We start from the raw sequence: 20,701 nt of genomic DNA on the forward strand, positions 1-20,701 counted from the left end.
TCTTGAACGGTCTTTGGTGGGTTGCGTATTAGGCCACCGAATAACTCTTGCTTGACACCACGGATCAAGTTCCCGACCTTCCTTTCTTCCGGCATGGATGGATCCACGCGTCGGAAAAGTCTGCAGATATCTTCTACAAACATTGCGACGCTTCCGTTCTGCCGCTGTACACTCGCCTGATTTGCAGATTCAGCTAGCTTCTTGCGATCGAGGCTGGCGTATGTGCTGATTAGCTGCCGTCGGAATTCGTCCCATGTCGGTAAGGCCGCCTGATGGTTCTGAAACCATGTCCGCGCATAGTGCTCGAGGGCAAAGTAGGCGTTGCCTAGCTTGCGCTCTGGAGTCCAGCCGCTGAATTCTGCGACACGCTCAAAGTGATGGAGCCAGTCCTCAACATCCTCGAAAGTGTCCCCATGGACGGATGTGAGGATTTGCGGCTGGTTAAGGAAAACCTCGGTCGGTGCCGTTGAGGAAGAAGACGGAACCGATGTACTCATCCTTCTGACTGTATTCGGTAGAGGATTGTGCTCAGGTAGCAGTCCTAGAAGGCGAAGGCTTCTCCGTACGTGAACAGGAGTCAGCTCGACCGGACTTCGTACTGGGCTCATTGTAGGCGGCGTTCGTTCTGGAAGTGGTAGCATGTACCCAGCACCTCCCCCAGAAAAATGTAACGTTGATTGAAGACAGAGTTTTACAAAAGTGATGTTTCTCTTTAATGGTGGGCCAGAAGAATTGCGTGCAGCTTACGCAATTCATCGTCTTTCGTGGCGCCGACCTTCGCGCGTGCCGTCCTGCAGTGCGGGAGCCCCACATCTTCGTGTCAATATAAAGAAAACACTAACATGTGCTGTTTTGTTTTGCAGATGCCGTGTTGACCGAGGACGACTTCAAAAAGTACAAACCTACCTGGTCTGCGCCAGTGACGAACGACTTTATAGCCTACACGTTTTACACTCCACCTTTTCCATCCAGCGGCATGTTGCTACTCCCAGTGATTCCGTCAGGAGCGCTCAAGTAAGTGCTCCTGCCCCGCCCCCCCCTCCTAAAAAAACAATGCTACAGAATGCGGCTTGCCCAGGCGTGACACGCAATCCCCAAACTTTTCCTCTAACCTGCGCTCCAGTTTGTACTAATATTCTAGAAAATTGTGGCATTTAGATGTGGATGTAATTTGTAAACCATTTGTAATATGTAAACCATATGCGGTTTTTAAGTAGGCGCAATGCTAATATTCACGTATAACTACCCGGTTTATCGGACACTCCCAGCTGCGTCAGAAGGTGCTTAGTCTAACCTATGCCATCTTGACACGTTTTTGGGTTGCAGGAAATTTCTTGCGGAAAAAAAGAAGCATTCTTGATTTTAGGGGTTGTACCAGAGGCCTAGCGGGAGGGGGGTACGTGAAACGTCTTCTGCATGCTACTAATTGTGTAGGTGCAGAATCAGACATAACAAAATGCAGAATTCACTTTTCTGTAGTTCGAACATGCACCAACTTTCCGGCGCCGTGTTTATGTCCACACCTATTTACGTATTGTAGGCCGGGGACATGTATTTCTTATGTTACCGCTGGTGGGCGTGTTACGGGCCTATTTTGCAATCGCCTATTCTCCATCACCATCACCATCATCAACCTATGTTAACTCCACTGCAAGACGAAGGCCTCTCCCTGCGATCTTCAATTATCCTTGTGCTGCGCCAGCCTATTCCAACTTGCACCTGCGAATTTCTTAATTTCATCACATCACCCAGTATTTTGCCACCCTCGACTGCGTTTCCCTTTTCTTGACACCCGTTCTGTAGCTCTAATGTTCCACCGGTTATCTAACCTATGAATTACATGATTTGCCCACCTTTATTTCTTTCTCTGAATGTCAATTAGAACATCGGCTATGTCCGTTTGCTCTCTGATTCACACCAATTTGTTGCTGTCTCTTAATGTTACGCCTATCATTCTTTGTTCCATCGCTCTTTGTGTGGTCCTTAACTTGTTTTCGAGCTTCTTTGGCAGTTTCCAAGTTCCTGCTCCAGATGTTAGCACCGGTAATTCTACCGGTGCGTTGATTGTACACATTTATTTTTAGTGATAATCGTAAGCTTCCGATAAAGATCTGGGTATGTCTGCCCAATTTTATTCTTCCGTAAGTTTCCTTCTCATGATCAGGGTACCCTGTGAGTAATTGTCGTAGCTAAACGCATTCCTTCACATGCTGTAGATGCTGACTGGCGATCGTGAACTCGTGCGCCCTTGCCAGGCTATTGATCATTATCTTAGTTCTCTGAATAATAACATTCAACCCCCCTCTTGCACTCTCTCTGTTAAGGTCCTCAATCATTTGTTGTAACTCGTCCCCAGCGTTGTTGAATAGCATAATGTCATCCGCAAACCTCAGGTTGCTGATATATTCGCCTTTGATTCTCATCCCTATAAGCCGTGCCAATTTAATAGCTTGAATACTTCTTCCAAGCACGCAGTGAATAACACTGGAGAGATTTTGTCTCCTTGTTTGACCCCTTTCTTTATAAGTATATTCCTACTTGGGGAGAATTAGGGTAGCTGTGGAATCTTTCTAGATATTTGCCAAGATATTTATGTGAGCCTCCTCTACTCCTTTAATACCTAGTGCGTCTATGACTGCTAGTATCTCTACTGAATTAAGTGCATTTTTGTAATCTATGAAAGCCATGCAGAGAGTTGACTGTAATCTGCAGACTTCTCTGTTACCTGATTGATTACACGGATGTTATCTATTGTACAGTATCCCTTCCTGACGCGAGCCTTTTCCTTTGGTTGACTGATGTTATGTATTGCCCTCATTCTACTGGAAATTATCTGTGTGAATATTTTATACAATACTGGAGGGGGGGGGGTATTCTGCAAGAGTCAACCTAGTGGACTGTCCATTTCGGCCGCTGCTGACTGGATGTAGTTATACGAGCGAGGAGGGGACGAGCGGCCCTAGCCAATGAACAGCCGCCCGAATAGACAGCCCACTAGGTGGACTCCTACAGAATACCTCCCTGGAAGTAAGCTAATGGGCCTATAAAGTTTCAATTCCTTAACGTCTTCCTTTTTGTAAATTAGTACAATGTTGACATTAGTGCAGTTCTCTGGGACCCTTCAAGTCTGAGACATTTCGTATAAAGGACCGCAAGCTTTTCAAGCACGATATCTCTTCCATCTTTGATTAAATCGACCGTTATTCCATCTTCAGCTGCCGCCTTTCCTCGATGCTTGTATTCTTAAGCCCTTCTAACCTTGTTGGAAGGAATTGAAGGAGCCTCTGTATCCTGTTCATTACTACTTTCAAAGAAGGTGCCCTGGCTGCTCTGAGTATTGTGTAAACCAGTACAGAGTTTTCCGCTGACTTTAACATATCTTCGAAAGTGCTGATGATATTGCCCTGCTTATTTTGCAGTGTATATATCATGGCTTGTACTATGGCAAGCCTTCTTTTCCCTGGTTTTATGCTGCATCCATTTATTACTGCTTCCTCAGTCTTTCTTACTTTATAGTTTCGAATATCTTTGATTTTCTCCTTGTTGATTAGTTTTCAAAATTCCGCAAATTATACCTGCTATATCGAGTTGGACTGTCTCATTCTTTATGGTTTCTTTATTGAGTCTTTCGTTGCTTGGGAGAGCTGAACTATTTGTTGTCTTGGTGCATTGGCTCACACTTCAAGTGCTGCTTCTGAAGTCAGCCTATTTACAGTTTCATTCGTTAGCTCTACGGCCTCTACATCTCGCTCTTCTAAGGCAGCATATTTGTTTTCAAGTGCCAACCTCAATTGGTCTCCTTTTATGCTTACTGCATCTAGATTGGCCCGTTTCTTCTCGACAAATTTTACTCTTTCTCTCTTCAGATTCAGGTGAAGTCTAAACATCACTAACCTATGATCACTGCACTTTACCACGTAACAGTTCTACTTCCTGCCCTATGCTGGGATCAGCAGAAAGTATGAAATCGATTTCATTCCTTGTTTAATCATTAGGGCTTTTCCAGGTCCACTTTATGTTTATACTCTTTCTGAAAAAAAGTGTTCATTATTCATAGCTTATTCTTTTCCGCGAATTCCACCAACATCTCTCCTCTAGTGTTTCTAGAGCTGACGCAGTAGTTGCCAATTTAATGTTTACCAACCAGCTTCTTCCCATATCTGCATTGAAGACGCTCATTATTCAGTATACTGAGTTTGCGCTTTTATCACGGCTAATGCCAGGTCTTCTTAGAGCTGATCTACTTCCTCATCATGATCACCTGAGGTTAGAGCGCACATACTTGTCCCACCTTTAATATATTAGATTTTATTACGACTGCTGCTAGCTTCTCAATAGTGCTGTAGAATTCAATGTCGCCCGCTATGTATTAGCTGGGACAAATGTAAATAGAAATTGACAGAGTTGCTTGGCAAACCAGCTGGCCTTAAAATTGGCGTAAAGCAGGAACTGGCCTCCCGTGCCCACTCTCCTATGGAGTCCTATATCTCGTGCATCCAGGACGTGCTAGCACTTCGTCGTAAGGCCGATCACGACATGACAGAAGCTGAGAAGGTCGGGAACGTGCTTAAGGGCATTACTGATTACGCGTTTATTTGCTCATGTGTAAAAGCTGCTCTACAGTTGATGCAATCGTTAGAGACTCCCGACAATTCGAGCAGGCCAAAAGGCGACGCGTCTTGCAACCGTTCGCCAGACTTCCCGATACCGCCGCAACGTCGACGTGGGAAGATCTAACCGCACAGCAGCATGCGTCGGCATCAGAGGACGTGGTGCAAATCGTTAGACGTGAACTGGACGCGATGGCGCCCGTAGCTTTCTGTTGGCGTAGCCCTGATGCTACCACATTTTCAGTTCCTCTTGTACAAGCCATCGTTCGCCCTGGAACCTGAAAACATTGGTTTACATTCTGTGTGTGCTGTCGCCGTTGCCAGAGCTAACTAATGCTTTACTGTTTTCGCTCCACCCAGACGCTTCTCTCCGCGTTATCGCAATCCGGCTGAGTGGAGAACGGCGGATGACCAGCCGATATGTTTCACCTGTCGCCGTATTCGTCACGTCGCCCCATACTGTCGCAACTCGTGGCCCTCAATACCTCGCACGCCGACAAACCTGAGACGATTTGATTGAAATCCCCGCAATGTTTCGCCCACCGCTGAGTCTGACAGCGCCGACAACTCTGCTAGGAACACGTGGTACAGCCGCTCACCGTCGCTACGCGTACACCAGTCTCGTTCACTGCAAACACGTCGCCCATCTTCCCGTTCACCGCCGCCACGTCGGCTTTCGTCCATTGCGGCGTTTGGCCGCACCCTTTCGGAAAACTAAGAAATAGAGCCCTCGTAGGTGGTGCTGCATTGCCTACTACCGCGGCAAATACTCTATCTGTGCCGACGAGGAGAAGTGTAATAGACGTTAAGAGAGACGGCGTACTTGTCCAAGCGATCGTCGACACTGGAGCCCACGTATCGGTGATGAGTGCTATCTTACGTAGACGCTTAAACAAGGTCCTCACCCCAGCAGCTGCCCGAGTGCGTCGTGTGGCCGACGGCGGCATGCTGGTTGTTCTCAGAATGTGTACTGCGCGTTTAATTATAGCCAGCCACCCTTCTTCTGTTCTCTTTCCTGTGATCGACAACTGCCCTCACCACGTTATCCTTAGATTGGACATTTTATCCACTCATTCTGCTCTCATCGAGCTCGCGACTGGCGTTCTTCAGTTGGAACTGCCTCAACACGCCGATGCTCCGAGCACCGCACTACCGCACTTGTGCGCGCTGCACAATGTGCGTCTGTCACCCGAGGCAGTTACTTACGTCACTTTGACCGCCCAGCCACAGGTTCCTGACGGTGAATATGTGCTTCGCCCCATCATCGACGTGCTTTGGAACCAGAACGTTGTTGTTCCGCATACGTTGGTCAGGGTTACTAACAATGAAGTCATTCTACCGCTTCTGAATTTCAGCCTGTGCCTTCAAGTGATTCCGGCCGGCATGTCCTTGGGCAGCGTTTCTAGTGGTTCCGAATTTGACATTGAGAGTCTAAAGGCCGAGAGTGGCATATTAGCGTCATTTGCAGCTCACAGCTCTGGTTCCTTAACGAATGACTTCGCGAAAATGATTGCACCTGACTTCACCTCTGCACAGGCCACGGACATAGATCACCTGCTTGAATCGTACAGTGACATCTTTGATTTAGGCGACAGGCCTTTAGGCGAAACATCGGTCGTTCACCACCGTATAAACACTGGAGACACGAATCCTATTCGTCGGGGCCCCTATCGGGTATCGCATGCAGAACGTCGAGTCATCAAATCAGAAGTGGACAAAATGCTCCGCAAAAGGGTCATCGAGCCATCAGCCAGCCCTTGGGCTTCGTCTGTCGTCCTTGTGAAAAACATGGTGCCTGGCGTTTTTGCCCCGATTGTCGCCAGTTAAACAAGCTCACCCGCAAAGACTTCTACGCACTACCACGAATCGATGACGCCTTGGACTGCTTGCACGGAACTACATACTTCTCGTCCATCATTCTGCGATTCAGCTACTGGCAGATCTCAGTTGATGAAACGGACCGTGAGAAGACGGCCTTTAGTCACGTCGGATGGCTTATATCAGTTCAAAGTCATGTCCTTTGGCCTATGCCATGCTTCTGCGACATTTGAACGTATGATGGACTCTCTTCTGCGAAGCTTCAAATGGACCAACTGTCCTTACTTTGACGATGTTATTGTTTTTTTCTCCCACGTTCGGCAGCCACCTTACCCCAGTCGCTGCAATTCTTGCGGTTTTCCGAAAGGCCGGCCTTCAACTGCACTCCACGAAGTGTGAATTCGGGCGCCGTCAGATTACAGTGGTGGGACACCTCGCTGACGCATCCAGTGTCCAACCAGATCCGGAAAAAGTTCGCGCAGTACGCAGTTGTCCTGTGCCACGTTCTGCTTCTGACTTTCGCTGCTTCGTCAGCCTGTGTTCCTACTTTTGCCGCTTCATCAAAAACTTTGCCGACGTTGCTCGGCCTTTGGCAGATCTAAAGAAGAACACGCCATTTTCATGGGGCCCGGAGCAGGCTCACGCGTTCGTCGCTCTCATCAGGTTTCCGACCACCCCTCCCATACTTCTCCACTTTGATGCATCTGCACCGACCGAATTCCACACTGACGCAAGTGGCCACAGCATCGGCGCTGTTCTCACCCAACTGCAGAATGCTACCGAGTGCGTCATAGCTTACGCCAGCCGCCTGCTGTCACTCGCCGAGAGAAATTACTCTATCACTGAGCGGGAGTGCTTGGTTTTAGTTTGAGCTGTCGCCAAGTTCCGGCCATATTTGTGTGGCGGCACGTCCTCGATTGTTACAGACCACCACGCCCCCTGCTGGCTGTCTTCCCTCTGGGACCCCACAGGGCAGCTTGGTCACTGGGCTTTGCGGCTCCAGGAATTTTCATTTGTTGTCAACTATAAGTCTGGAGTTCTGCACAAGGACGCTGACCGACATGCGCGCTGAAGAACAACGCGACGCATCCTTGCAGTCCACCATCACCGGAGTGCAATTTGGCAGCACGGACGCCACGTGCCCCATGTACGTCCTGCAAGACGGCATCCTCTAGCGCCGCAATATTAACCCTGATGGCCCCCAGTTGCTCCTTGTCCTTCCTCGTCGTCTGCAATCCGTCGTTCTCGAACAACTTCAGGATGCACCGACGGCGGGACACCTTGGAGTTTTGAATACATACGACCGCGTACAACGCCGGTTCTTCTGGCCGAGTCTCTACCGCTCTGTGCGTCGTTATTTCCCAACTTGCGAATTGTGTCAGCGCTGGAAGAAACCTCCCCTGCCGCTTGTCGGACGACTCCACTCAGTTGAAGTTCCCTCTGAACCGTTCTTTCGTGTAGGCCTTGACCTGCTTGGCCCTTTTCCGACGACGACTAGGGGGATGAAGTGGATCGCCATCGCTGCTGATTACGCGACACGCTACGCGATAACAAAGGCGTTGCCGACTAGTTGCGCAGCAGACGTCATCAATTTTCTCTTCAGGACGTCATTCTGCAGCACGGTGCACCTCGACAGCTACTTACAGACCGCGGCCGCTCGTTCTTGTCTCAAGTTGTGGACGACCTCCTCCGCTCTTGTGCTACTGAGCACAAGCTGTCGACCGCCTACCACCCACAAACGAATGGTTTTACGGAACGTCTCAAGCGAACAATCACAGAGATGCTGTCAGTGTACGGTTCCAACGATCACCACGACTGGGTCGCCACGCTTGCCTACGTGATATTCGGGTATAACTCGTCCTGACTCGACACCGCAGGATATTCAACCTTTTTGGTCGCGACCCCACATTGCTCTTTGACATCATCCTGCCTTCTGTGCCCAGCGTTAGTACTGTGTACCCTTGCGAAATCATCGATCGCTCTCACATGGCGCGTCAAATCGCGAGATCTCGCTTATTAGCCTCGCAGCATCTGCAAAAAGAGCGTTACGACTGGTGCCATCGCGATGTTCAGTTCGTCCTAGGTGCTTGGGTGCGGCTTTGGTCACCATGTCATCGGGTCGGCCTCTCCGAGAATCTTCTCTCTCGATACACAGGGCTTTATGAAGTCCTACGTCAAGTTAACGACGTCAATTACGAGATTGCGCTGTTACAGTTACATCCACCTCAAGTCCGCCGTCATTTGACGTCATGCACGTTTCGCGGCTGAAGTCATACTTCGCTCGCAGTTCTTCGCCTACCATGCGCCGAGACGGCGCTTCACCACCGGGGGTTCCTGTTACGGAAGGATGAATGGAGAGATGAAGAAGATCGCGAGACGCTTGCTGCTGCGGGTTGTGGGTGGTCAGCCATCTTAACTACTCAGACTCATTTAATATACATATTTTAAATATAATCTTCTATATTCCCAACATCTCCGTAACAATATTGCCGCCAGCATTGCGAGAACACAAGACGACCGCCACATCCCAACTGTGTTTAAAAGAGCCGCCACACCGCAAGCGTCAAGAAAAGCACCGCAAGGCAACGCTGGGCCGGTGCTGACAGACCGGCGGCTCGTGCGCGAGAATCGGACTGGCACGCGACAGGAGGCGACAAAAAAAGAAGAGAACGACGTTCGAAGGAGCGTAGCTCGAGGAACGTTTTGTGGTTGCTGTTGAGTATTCAGTCGGGTTCTTTTGACGGGCACAGGTTCGCCCAGAATAAATCAGTTTTCCTAGAAACGGCTGTTGTAACGATTGGTTACATATCTGGTGGAGGTGCGGGGTATGATTCCAAGCCCCACACACGCCAGGGAAGGTAGCCCGGATCCCCGTAGTTTGGAGCCAACGGAATTAACGCCTGTCCACCAACGCACGAGCCGCCGCATACGAGGTGAGGCCCCCGAGTTTGGTCCTCTCGCCGATTCACCAAGGGCAGCGGCGGCAGTCAGCCTAGGTACCAGTGCGATGGCTACCCAAGTAATCCCTCCTCACGTCGTCGTTGACTCGCCTCGGACGCCAAAATCTTTTCACGGAGACACATTCGAGGATGCCGAGGACTGGCTCGAAAACTTCGAGCGTGTCGCCAGGTGTAATGGTTGGGACGAGACAAAGAAACTGCGGTATGTGTACTTCGCGCTAGAGGAATCTGCACGCACGTGGTTTCAAAACCACGAAGCGTCGTTATCATCATGGAACGACTTCCGACGAGAACTGTTAGCTACGTACCCGAGCACGGACCGCAGAGAGAGGGCAGAAGCCGCTCTTCAGGCGAGGAACCAGCGGAACAATGAAAGTGTGACCATGTACATTGAAGACATGACCCACCTCTTCCGCCGAGCCGACCCAAACATGGCTGAGGACAAGAAATTGCGGCACCTAATGCGCGGTGTGAAACAGGAACTCTTTGCCGGCCTGGTTCGTAATCCGCCCCGCACTGTAGCCGAATTTCGATCAGAGGCGACGACGATGGAGAAGACGCTGCAGCAGCGTGCGAGGCAGTACAACAGAGATGTATGCGTCGCATCATTTGACGTTGGGCCAGGAGCCCTCCCCAACAACATGGACGTCCTACGCGAAATGGTGAGGTCCGTCGTCAGGGAAGAGCTGCAGAAACTGCAGCAGCTGGCCCAAAGCCCTCCTACGGTGTCCTCACTTGCTGACGTCATACGCTAAGAAGTCCGGCAAGTAATTTGTGAGCCAGAGCCTCAGGTACGGCCCCATGCACAGCCAGAGCGTCAGCCGCGGATGTCGTACGCCCAAGCTTTACGTCAGGAGCTAGGACGCACCGGCTTTGGACGAACGGCCACAATACCCCAGGTACTCCCTCGCAATGTGCAGCCCTTGCCAGAAGGAAGCCCACGTAAAGGTGATGTATGGCGCACTGCAGACCGGCGTCCCCTCTGCTACCACTGTGGAGAGGCTGGTCACCTATACCGGGAATGCCAGTATCGCCGAGTAGGACTGCGTGGCTTCTCTATGAATGCGCCTTGCCCTCGAAACGGTGAGCGCCCTTATGAGATTGAGGCATTTTTATCTACGCGCCAAACTGTTCGGAACCCCCAGCAACACGAACCTCGGTCAGCAGCGCCTATGCGTTATAGGTCGCCCAGTCCGCGTCCCGCTTCCATTTCACCGAGGCGTCGCTCCCAAAGTCCGCGACGGGAAAACTAGAGCCAGCGACTTGTGGAGGCAAGGCCGCTGACACCCGAAACACTGAAGGCCCTCCATCGCCAATCCGACAAGACGACGGCAGTGACGAAACGACGGACAAGTGCAGTGATGACGCCGTTACTTCTGAGTTGCGCGTCATCATCGACGACTTCGAAGTGACTGCGTTGATAGACACTGGTGCAGACTTTTCAGTTATTAGCAGTGGACTCGCCAGAAAATTGAAAAAGGTATTGACCCATTGGACCGGATCTCTAATACGTACAGCGGGGGGACACTTAATCGACCCCGTAGGAATGTGCACAGCAAGAATCAGAATTAGAGGCTTTACATACGTCAGCAGCTTTATTGTTCTCCCTGAGTGTTCCCGTGATCTGATACTGGGCATGGACTTTTTGCGAACGAATGGCGCAATTATCGACTTGCAAGAATCACGCGTGTTGTTTTCCACAGAAAATGCTGTTACCATTTCTGATACAGAACAGCCACATATTTCCTCTCTCCGTATTGTGGATGAAGACGTGACGGTGCCGGCCCGGTGCAGTATGACTGTCGTTGTAAGGAGCGATGTATTTCGTGACTATGAGGGTCTAGCAGACGGAAATATCGGGCTGCTACTGGAAAAGCAAATATGCGTGGCAAGAGGCCTAGTTCACCTGCGTAACGGATATGCGGACGTCCTTTTGACTAACTTTGGCAATGAGGCACAACAAGTGGCGAAGGGAACAGCCATAGCGTCTCTTCAGGACTATGCACAATTTGCGGATGTGTCCACCCTCGATGCAGCATCAGCAGCTTCTGCCACTTTAGACAGTGTCCTTACTTCTATCGACATCGACCGAGAGCTGTCATCACTACAAAGAGATGAGATTGTGAACTTGGTCACAGAGTTTGCAGAATGCTTTTCGACTTCATCGAAAGTCCGTCGTACTCCCGTCGCAAAACACCGCATTGTGGTCGAAGAACCTGCAAGACCAGTTCGCCAACACCCGTACCGAGTAGCTCCAAAGGAAAGAGAAGCGATAAGAAGTCAAGTACAAGAAATGCTCAAGGACGATGTAATACAGCCATCCAATAGTCCGTGGGCATCTCCAGTAGTCCTAGTCAAAAAGAAGGATAACACCCTACGATTTTGTGTTGACTACAGGAAACTCAACCTCGTCACGAAGCGGGATGTTTATCCCCTCCCCCGCATCGACGACACCTTGGACAAACTACGCACTGCTTACTTCTTCTCTTCTCTGGATCTCAAAAGCGGGTACTGGCAGATTGAAGTGGACGAGCGAGATCGCGAAAAAACAGCGTTTGTCACACCGGATGGTTTATACGAGTTTAAGGTGCTTACATTTGGTCTGTGTTCTGCGCCAGCCACATTCCAGCGGATGATGGACACTGTTCTCTCCGGACTGAAATGGCAGTCGTGCCTCGTCTACCTTGATGATGTGGTGGTCTTCTCCACTACATTCGAGCAGCACGTGCAGCGACTGAGAGCAGTTCTGGATGCTATTCGCACGGCGGGATTGACCATAAAACCCGAAAAATGCCACTTCGGCTTTCGTGAGCTCCGCTTTCTTGGACACATTGTCAGTGCTGAAGGCGTCCGCCCCGATCCTGAGAAGATCACTGCAGTAGAACTGTTTCCGAAGCCAAGAGACAAAAAAGCTATTAGACGTTTCCTGGGACTGTGTGCCTACTACAGGCGTTTCGTAGAAAATTTTTCTAAAATTGCCGAACCACTCACGCGGCTGACAAAAGAAGATGTCCCTTTTGTGTGGGAAAAAGAACAAGAAGACGCCTTCTCTGAACTACGACGGCGTTTGCAGAGTCCTCCTATACTTGCCCATTTTGATGAAAATGCCGAAACGGACATCCACACCGACGCGAGTAACGTTGGTCTCGGTGCCATACTTATTCAGTGGCAGAATGGAGAAGAAAAAGTCATTGCGTACGCAAGCCGTACCTTATCGAAAGCCGAGACAAATTACTCAGCTACAGAAAAGGAATGCCTGGCGGTTATATGGGCCATCAGTAAGTTCCGGCCATACTTATATGGCAGACCGTTTCGAGCCATCAGCGACCATCACTGATTGTGCTGGCTGGCGAACCTCAAGGACCCTTCTGGAAGACTCGCTCGATGGAGTTTGCGTCTACAGGAGTATGACATCGCGGTCATTTACAAGTCCGGTCGCAAGCACAATGATGCTGATTGCTTATCACGCGCACCAATCGAGGCTACGTCACCTGAATACGAGCAAGATTTCCCATTTCTTGGGGCTGTGAATACGACGGAAATGGCTCATCATCAGCGTACTGATCCGGAATTACTCCTGCTCATCGAGTACCTGGAGGGTCTACAAGTGAAAGTGCCTCGAGTTTTCGTTCGCGGAATGGGTTCGTATGTCCTCCGGAACAACGTCCTCTACAAACGAAACTTCGAGCACAGTGGTGAGACGTTTCTACTTCTCGTACCATCATCGCTGCGAGCTGAGATCTTAGAAGCTTGCCATGATGATCCTGCAGCTGGCCACTTGGGCGTTAGTAGGACTCTGGCGAGAATCCGCCAGAAATATTACTGGCCGAAGTTGATGAATTCAGTGCAGCACTATGTCAAATCGTGCCGACATTGTCAAAGACGAAAAACACCGCCACTCAAACCAGCAGGTTTTCTGCAGCCGATACAGCCACCAACAGCGCCATTTGAACAAATAGGAGTGGATTTACTTGGACCATTTCCCGTTTCAACCTCAGGAAAGCGGTGGATTGTGGTAGCAACCGATTATCTGACCCGGTATGCTGAGACCTCTTCTCTTACAAAAGGAACCGCCATTGAAGTGGCTCACTTTTTTGTCACACACATAGTGTTACGACATGGCGCACCTAAAGTACTCATAACAGACAAAGGAACAGCTTTTGTTGCCCGTTTGATGCAGTCTGTTATGAAACTAACACATACTGTTCATAGAAAAACCACAGCGTACCATCCGCAAACAAACGGCCTGACTGAACGGCTCAATAGAACGCTCGCTGACATGATCTCAATGTACGTGGACATCGAGCATCGGACATGGGACAGTATTCTACCATATGCTACCTTTGCGTATAATACTGCAGTACAAGAGACGACACATTTCACGCCATTTGAACTTGTTTACGGTCGGACAGTAACAACGACACTAGACGCGATGTTACCTGTAAACAACAGCAGTGAAGACGACCCTAACGCTAGTGAGTACGTAGAAAGGGCAGAAGAAGCACGGCAGTTGGCAAGGCACCGTATCATACAACAGCAAAACGTTGACGCAAACCGGTACAACCTAGGGCGAGGAGAGGTACAGTACAACCCTGGAGACAAAGTGTGGGTATGGACGCCAATACGTACGCCCGGTCTCTCGGAGAAGCTACTGCGCCGTTACTTTGGCCCCTACAGAGTACTTCGCCGGCTAAGTCCCGTAAATTACGAGGTAACTCCTGAAGGCCAAGTCTGCTCCACACGACGCAGGACTCGCCCAGAGGTCGTACACGTAGTACGAATGAAGCCTTACCATGAAAGGCATTGACAACCGGAATTTACACGTACTATCAAGCCTAGCACCAGCCATCCCCTGACCACTGCCCTTTTCAAGCAGTTGGCTTCTCTATAGGCCTTTCCTACGCATCGGGACGATGCTTCTTCGGAGAGGGCTAATGCCGCCAGCATTGCGAGAACACAAGACGACCGCCACATCCCAACTGCGTTTAAAAGAGCCGCCACACCGCAAGCGTCAAGAAAAGCACCGCAAGGCAACGCTGGGCCGGTGCTGACAGACCGGCGGCTCGTGCGCGAGAATCGGACTGGCACGCGACAGGAGGCGACAAAAAAAGAAGAGAACGACGTTCGAAGGAGCGTAGCTCGAGGAACGTTTTGTGGTTGCTGTTGAGTATTCAGTCGGGTTCTTTTGACGGGCACAGGTTCGCCCAGAATAAATCAGTTTTCCTAGAAACGGCTGTTGTAACGATTGGTTACAATATTAAAGCTGAATTAGCGTAATTAGGAGTAGTAAAGGTTACTAAAGAGAATTTAATCTAACTTAATTTGATCAAAATTGTTTGATTAATAGTGAGGAGAATTATTTAGGGGATTTAAGATTATTTAGGCCTAATTACGATTACATTCGTTGAAGTTATTAAGCGTAAGTAAAACTCCTGAACATTAAAAATGAGTAGGGAAGCCTAATGGATAATGATTACGGTGAAGTTACTTAAGCTTAATGACAATTTTTGAGGGTAAATAGTTAGAATGATGCCTATTAAGATAGTTTGGTCTAAATTACTAGCACAATAAAATCTTATGAGTAATTCATTCAAGCCTATTCAAGGTTATGTAAAGGGTACTTAAGATTACTGAAGTGTAATTTCAGTGGGAAAGCGGTAAAATCAATACACTTTATCAGGGTTAAATGATCGTATTTAGGACTGCTTTAGCCTAATCGAGATTATTAGCAGTAATGGAGGTTCTTTTGCATTAAATGACTCACCTAATCTAGCTTAACTTGAATAGAACTTAACTTGAACCTAAATTAATTTCACTATAATTCGATTCACCAATTAGGTAACTGCAGCATGTCTTTCTTGAGAGACACTGTGTTATCCTCGACGACACACTGAGCCATGGTTCCAGCAACTCGGTCACTGAATCATTCGTTGCATGAAGACCAGATGAGCGACTGGCCATTATGCTTACGCAGTATCTGAAAAATCCTACAACGGATTTTCCGCAGTAATCATTTATCTACGGTGTTTAGATGCGCAGGCCTGTCGGTGGCATTTCTCGCGTTCAGAACAGAAGGTTGTGTTCCGCTACGGTCACACACTCGCAAGGCAACTCTACATGGGGATAAGCATTAGGTAGATATCATAGAAAAACGCAAAAAGAAAAAAATGAATTACTAATATTTCTAATATATAGATTTAGGGTGACATTAGGACACCAAGGTAGTAGAAACTATCACGGAATCACATATTGCAACGCCTCTCATAGCGTAGCGTCCGATGGCGATTTAAAGCTTAGCGGTGGCGGAATAACAAGTTTTCAAACCGAACCGAATGAGAATTGAATAGCGCCAAAAGCTAATGGATTCGAATATCGTTTGCTGTTCAAATATTTCTAGAATAATGAAGTGGCGTTCTCACGTTTGATATAAAAGGATCTTTATATCCTAGTATGTCCACAAAATGAGCAAGTTTCTGTCAATACATTACACGTTACGAAGTGTTTCACATGAAAGCATAACTGTGGCATTGAAATATTTCGAGAACCTAATTTGATCTTTCACGAAAGGCTGGTGATTGCGAAAGGTAGCCGTGTAACTAGAATAGCATTGCGCACTAGGCGATGTTGCGTGCTGTCGCCTTCTTGTCTTTTGTGTCTACTGCAGTCGCCGTGATGTAGGTTATGGTATTTTTTCTCAAACTTCACGAATGGGTGAGCGGTTTTGGTGATATATTATGTTCGAAAGCTATTACTCTCTACAAATAGACGATTTGATTTGAAGATTGAATCCAGTGGAGCTATAGTTGATTCGGTATTCGCAAGTTTCGAATATCGACATGGCCCTAATTACGCATCATGCATAAATAAATCAACGCCATAAAGTTAATTACGGTAATGAAGATATTACTCCGTCACTTGTCCTGGGGGATGTATTTGAACAGGAAGAGGGGAGATGACTCACAATGACTTGTATTAACAATTGAATACTTTTGTTTACCTTCACTACTTCTCTTGATAAGTTTTTTTTTTATTTCCGAACTGCAGACTTTCGGAGACGATGAAACAAGGTGGACATACACTTTCTAAAGAAGAACAACTACTTCTTTATGTGAACATAGACTCCACCACGTAAGAGGATTTCCTTATTCTTTGAAACTTTTTGTGGCAAGTAAATATGACAAAAGCTGGCACAAAAAATGCAGAAATGGTTCGGTGGCAGGTTATAATCACTGCGTAATCTTCTACTACGGTTTCTCCTATCAGACGTATAGTTTGAAGGCGCTGTCGTGCCCAATATAATTGGTTACTACGTTAAAGGGACACTAAAGCGAAACAATAAATCAGTTAAGACTAATGAAGCATTGTATTAGAACCCTGCAGGCAGTCATTTAAAAAATAGTTTGATTATTAGATGAGAAAATGAAGGTCCAAGTATCAGTATCTGAATTTCGCGCCGGAACCCCAGCGCCGATAAGTCATCTTGACGTCAGGGATTCCAAAGTATGTTTTCGCATTTGGGCCCCGTTGGCTGAATAACGGTTCCCGAAACTCGGCATGTTTAATATTTGGTTCCTTTAGAACACAATGTAGTCAATCTGTACCGCTATATATGTTTAGTAGGCCCTAGAAGATGCCATCAAAATCCACGACGTCACAGCCTCCAGGTATGGGAAGGTAAGTAGGCGTCGCCACCCGTATTTCGTTGTTGCGTTTCTTCTGGGTTACTAAACGTGTTATCGTTGTAAGAGTGGTGCTTTTGATGCTGTAGAACGGTAATTTACTGATGCAGAAGAAATCATTTTTCACTTTAGTGTTGCGTTAACCTCTCGCGTCCAGTGCCCACATTTGTAGACAAACATGGGCGCTCTAATCTGAAGTGGACCTCATCAAAAGTTTTGATGAAATGAAATCGCGCGATTATTCACTTTGCGAAATGGTTTACCCAACTTCCGGAGAAGGACACCATATGTCTACTGAGGCGCCCCTTAAATAAAAAGGTAGTTGTCAGGAGCTCAGGCAACATTTTCTGATGTCGCGTTTTGATTTTTCTACGTGGCATTTTTACTTCGGAACGTCTTTTGTATATATAACGTTATTTATTTTTCTGTGAGCTCCTGAAACACTGTGATATCTGCTTTCAGACATAGTTACTCATTGGATTGCCTACTTTTTTCCCGTGTTGAAGAGGTTAAAGGAGCGCTGACGAACAGTTTAAAAGTAGATATAATGCCGAGATTCATTTCGGCGGACACACACAGAACAAAATATCCATAAGAGAGTGGAGCTTGTAACTAATATAAATTTGTTATAAGGTAGGTGCGGGAGGTCGACTGCAACGTGCAGCAGTGGGCGACGTCGACCTCAACATGTGATGCATCGCAAACATTTGCGGCCAAACAACAACGTTATGCGGCTACTTTTTAGTGCAGGTCTGCATACCGTCAGCCTAGCAGGGCGTACTGCTTCGATTTTTGATGATTACTGAACCGTGACTGCGGTGCTATGTCGTTATGGAGGCTGCGCTTCCAATTTTCCTCTGCTGTTGCTTATGGCGGAACACGGTCCCAGCATGTCGTGCTCAAGGGTTTTACACTTAACAGCAAATAAAACAAATTCCGGCTACCGCTGCTTTGTGCTTACTAAAATTTAGCAGTAAGATCGCATTCATTGTGCAGATAGCTAGTTATAACGCTTGAGATGCTTACTTTCCTGGATTTAGCAAGAAACAAAACTAGCTGATACCAATGCGGTTCTACCATATATCTTGCATATACTTGGGTCGCCTCCTATCGGTAGCTGCAAAAGCTAAAGCAGCTATTAAAGGGTGCTGACCAAGTTGGAAAGGCGAGTGGTTGGATGATGCTTAGGCAAGAAAGTGATCGTCCACGTCTGGTACAGCGGCAACCAGCGTCTGCATAAGTTCTTCGTCAATGGATGAAGAAATGTGGACGGCCATAACATCGCACGCGGCAATCGTGCTCGTGATTTAGCAAGAGAATCAGCAAAACAGATGTCGTGCGTTCGCATCCTCGTCGCGGTTTTGTGCGATCACGTGGCGGAATGTGTTTACAAAACCTCAAATGCAGTTATGCACCTCTTTTTGTTATCCTAAATCCAAACTTTCACTAGTCACTATAAGTAAAGCTTGGAAAATTATTCGTCCTCTGAAATAGAAACTTCGACTGGTCGCTATACCTAAAGCTTCGACAATTACCCGTCCTGCGCTATTTCTGGGACATAAACCGGTTTCAAAAGATGTATCAATGCTTGTTTTAGCCGAACGCTCATGTATTTATCAAAGTACTTGCGCCCGGTGTTAGCATTTCTCGATGTTACCTGTCGTGTCTCAAAAAAATAGGTTGTCTCGATTGGCGAGGTTTCAAATCTTTCAACTGTAGTTCTATATTTCTTGTGCTTGTACTCGCCGTGAGATTGAACTCCAGGTAATATCTTACCCTATGTGGCACGCAAAATCTGAATCACATGCGTCGTAAGCTTTCATTCCTTAAAAATTGCAAGAACTGCGTGTGTATGTCCAGATATGATTATAATGTCCACGGTTTCCCATCTTTGCTCAGTACCTACTTATTAAGAGTACTGAGCTTACTTGAATAACTACAGTACTTATTAGAAGTACTGAAGTATTAGAAAATGGTACTCCACGGCGTACATATTTTTACTGAACAAGTCATCCATTGTGAAAAACAGCGGTAATTGAACAAGGATGGACAGAACACACGAACGAGGGCTGACTCGCAATGCCGCTTGACAAAAATAATGTGAACCTATGAGGATATATTTAAAAAGTAGCCTAATGAAAAACAAGTAAAGAAAACAAACAGCACCGCTACGATGAACAACTATAAACACAGTTACTGTACAAAGACGCTCAGAGGCTCAAATCTTATTACGTCTGGTGATACAGCCATGGTCTGCCTCTAATTTCACGTGGTTCATTGTAGGGGCCCAGGTTCCTCTCATTCTTCATTTATGAGCTGCGTTCTCGATAAACTTGTGTATATAGGATGACGCGATTTCTCCCGTGTTCATTATAGGCACTTTTTCACCGTGAACGAAAACCAACTTGCCGAACTTTTCAGTCCTCTTACATCATCGCAGTCAAATATTTACGGCACATAACACCTCGATGGGCTTTTGTGCTACGTGTGGAAGTAGTGCCACAGGTGGAAGTCATTTTCATGAACCCTGCTTTGTGTTAACATACATACTCAAATTTGGAGGCATTCACAGGAGAGAGAGAGACAAAGAAAGTGTGGGGGGTCAGAGGCACAGGGCTACTGCCACCGGTAATAGCTGACAATTAAATAATGCGCGCTTGTCAGCCGGCGCTATTTCGGCGCATCCTACTGCTTTCTTTCTGCAGATTGAAGGAGAGACTGAGCAGCGTGCTTGCAAAGTTACCAGAGCTCGATGGAGAAGCAGCTGACAAAGTAAGAGACTGGCATTACATAGTGTAAACTAGTGGACAAGATAAATTGGGCATCGCTCTACTGACTGACTTTTTAAATTCCTTTGCAGCCTATCATTTTCTTGGAACATAAATGTGCTGCATGCATATAAAAATGAAATGAAAGGATGGGTCGAACACATATAGCGATGAATGTCGACGTAAAAGCCATTCACATTGTAGCAGCGTAGTGACATGTACTTCTAAGGCCTAAACGCGTATGCAGTTGGAATCCCCTCTACTACTTGATGGTGGTGATGATTGATTGGCACCTCCTTTGAAATGGGGCAGAGACAAATCTTTACCTAACCTGCTTGAGTTATTCAGATGTGCTATCAGTGTGTTTCCCACCCGCTGGCATTTGTGTATACACCTCTTTAATCTTCCCTATTTACCTTCTATTGCTGCCTATGCCTGTAATGGATCCGGTTGTATTAGTCTCTTCCCTGCTATTTATCTCACGAATACTGCAAAGTTCTTTTGCTTATCTCGACTGCTGAGCGGTTGATACACTTCCCTCTAGTTTAAATCAAGCACTTCGCGAAGTTGTATGTTACGTACGGGTCTAGCTAGGTAAATTCCCTCGCATTCCATTAGGATGTGCAGAGTGGTCTGCGGATTTTGGTTGCAGGTAATTCTGAATGTTTGCTCCAGTAAGTTGTTGTCCTTTGGCAACCAGCTCGAACCTCAATTAGCCAGGAACTTCTGTTCGTGTTCGTACACATTTTCTCTTCTAATTTCTTATTTCTCACTATTCTGAATGTACATTGTCTGTTTTGTTTCGAGTCTTCGGATCCAATTTGGACTCCCTGTCTCTTGCAGTTTCTGATTACTGATTGTTGTCT

General features: G+C 47.4%; 1 protein-coding gene across 1 annotated transcript in view; it reads left to right on the forward strand.

Annotated features, from left to right (window-relative positions):
* Positions 1 to 20,701, forward strand: part of LOC135899106 (glutathione hydrolase 1 proenzyme-like) — a 146,329-nt gene that overhangs the window by 35,713 nt on the left and 89,915 nt on the right. The window contains exons 7-9 of the mRNA XM_065428382.1: positions 864 to 1,014; positions 16,433 to 16,516; positions 19,773 to 19,839. Of these exons, the coding sequence (XP_065284454.1) occupies positions 864 to 1,014; positions 16,433 to 16,516; positions 19,773 to 19,839 (302 nt within the window). The remainder of the gene's footprint in view (positions 1 to 863; positions 1,015 to 16,432; positions 16,517 to 19,772; positions 19,840 to 20,701) is intronic.

This window comes from Dermacentor albipictus, chromosome 7, assembly GCF_038994185.2.
Source record: "Dermacentor albipictus isolate Rhodes 1998 colony chromosome 7, USDA_Dalb.pri_finalv2, whole genome shotgun sequence".
NCBI classification, from domain to species: Eukaryota; Metazoa; Arthropoda; class Arachnida; order Ixodida; family Ixodidae; genus Dermacentor; species Dermacentor albipictus.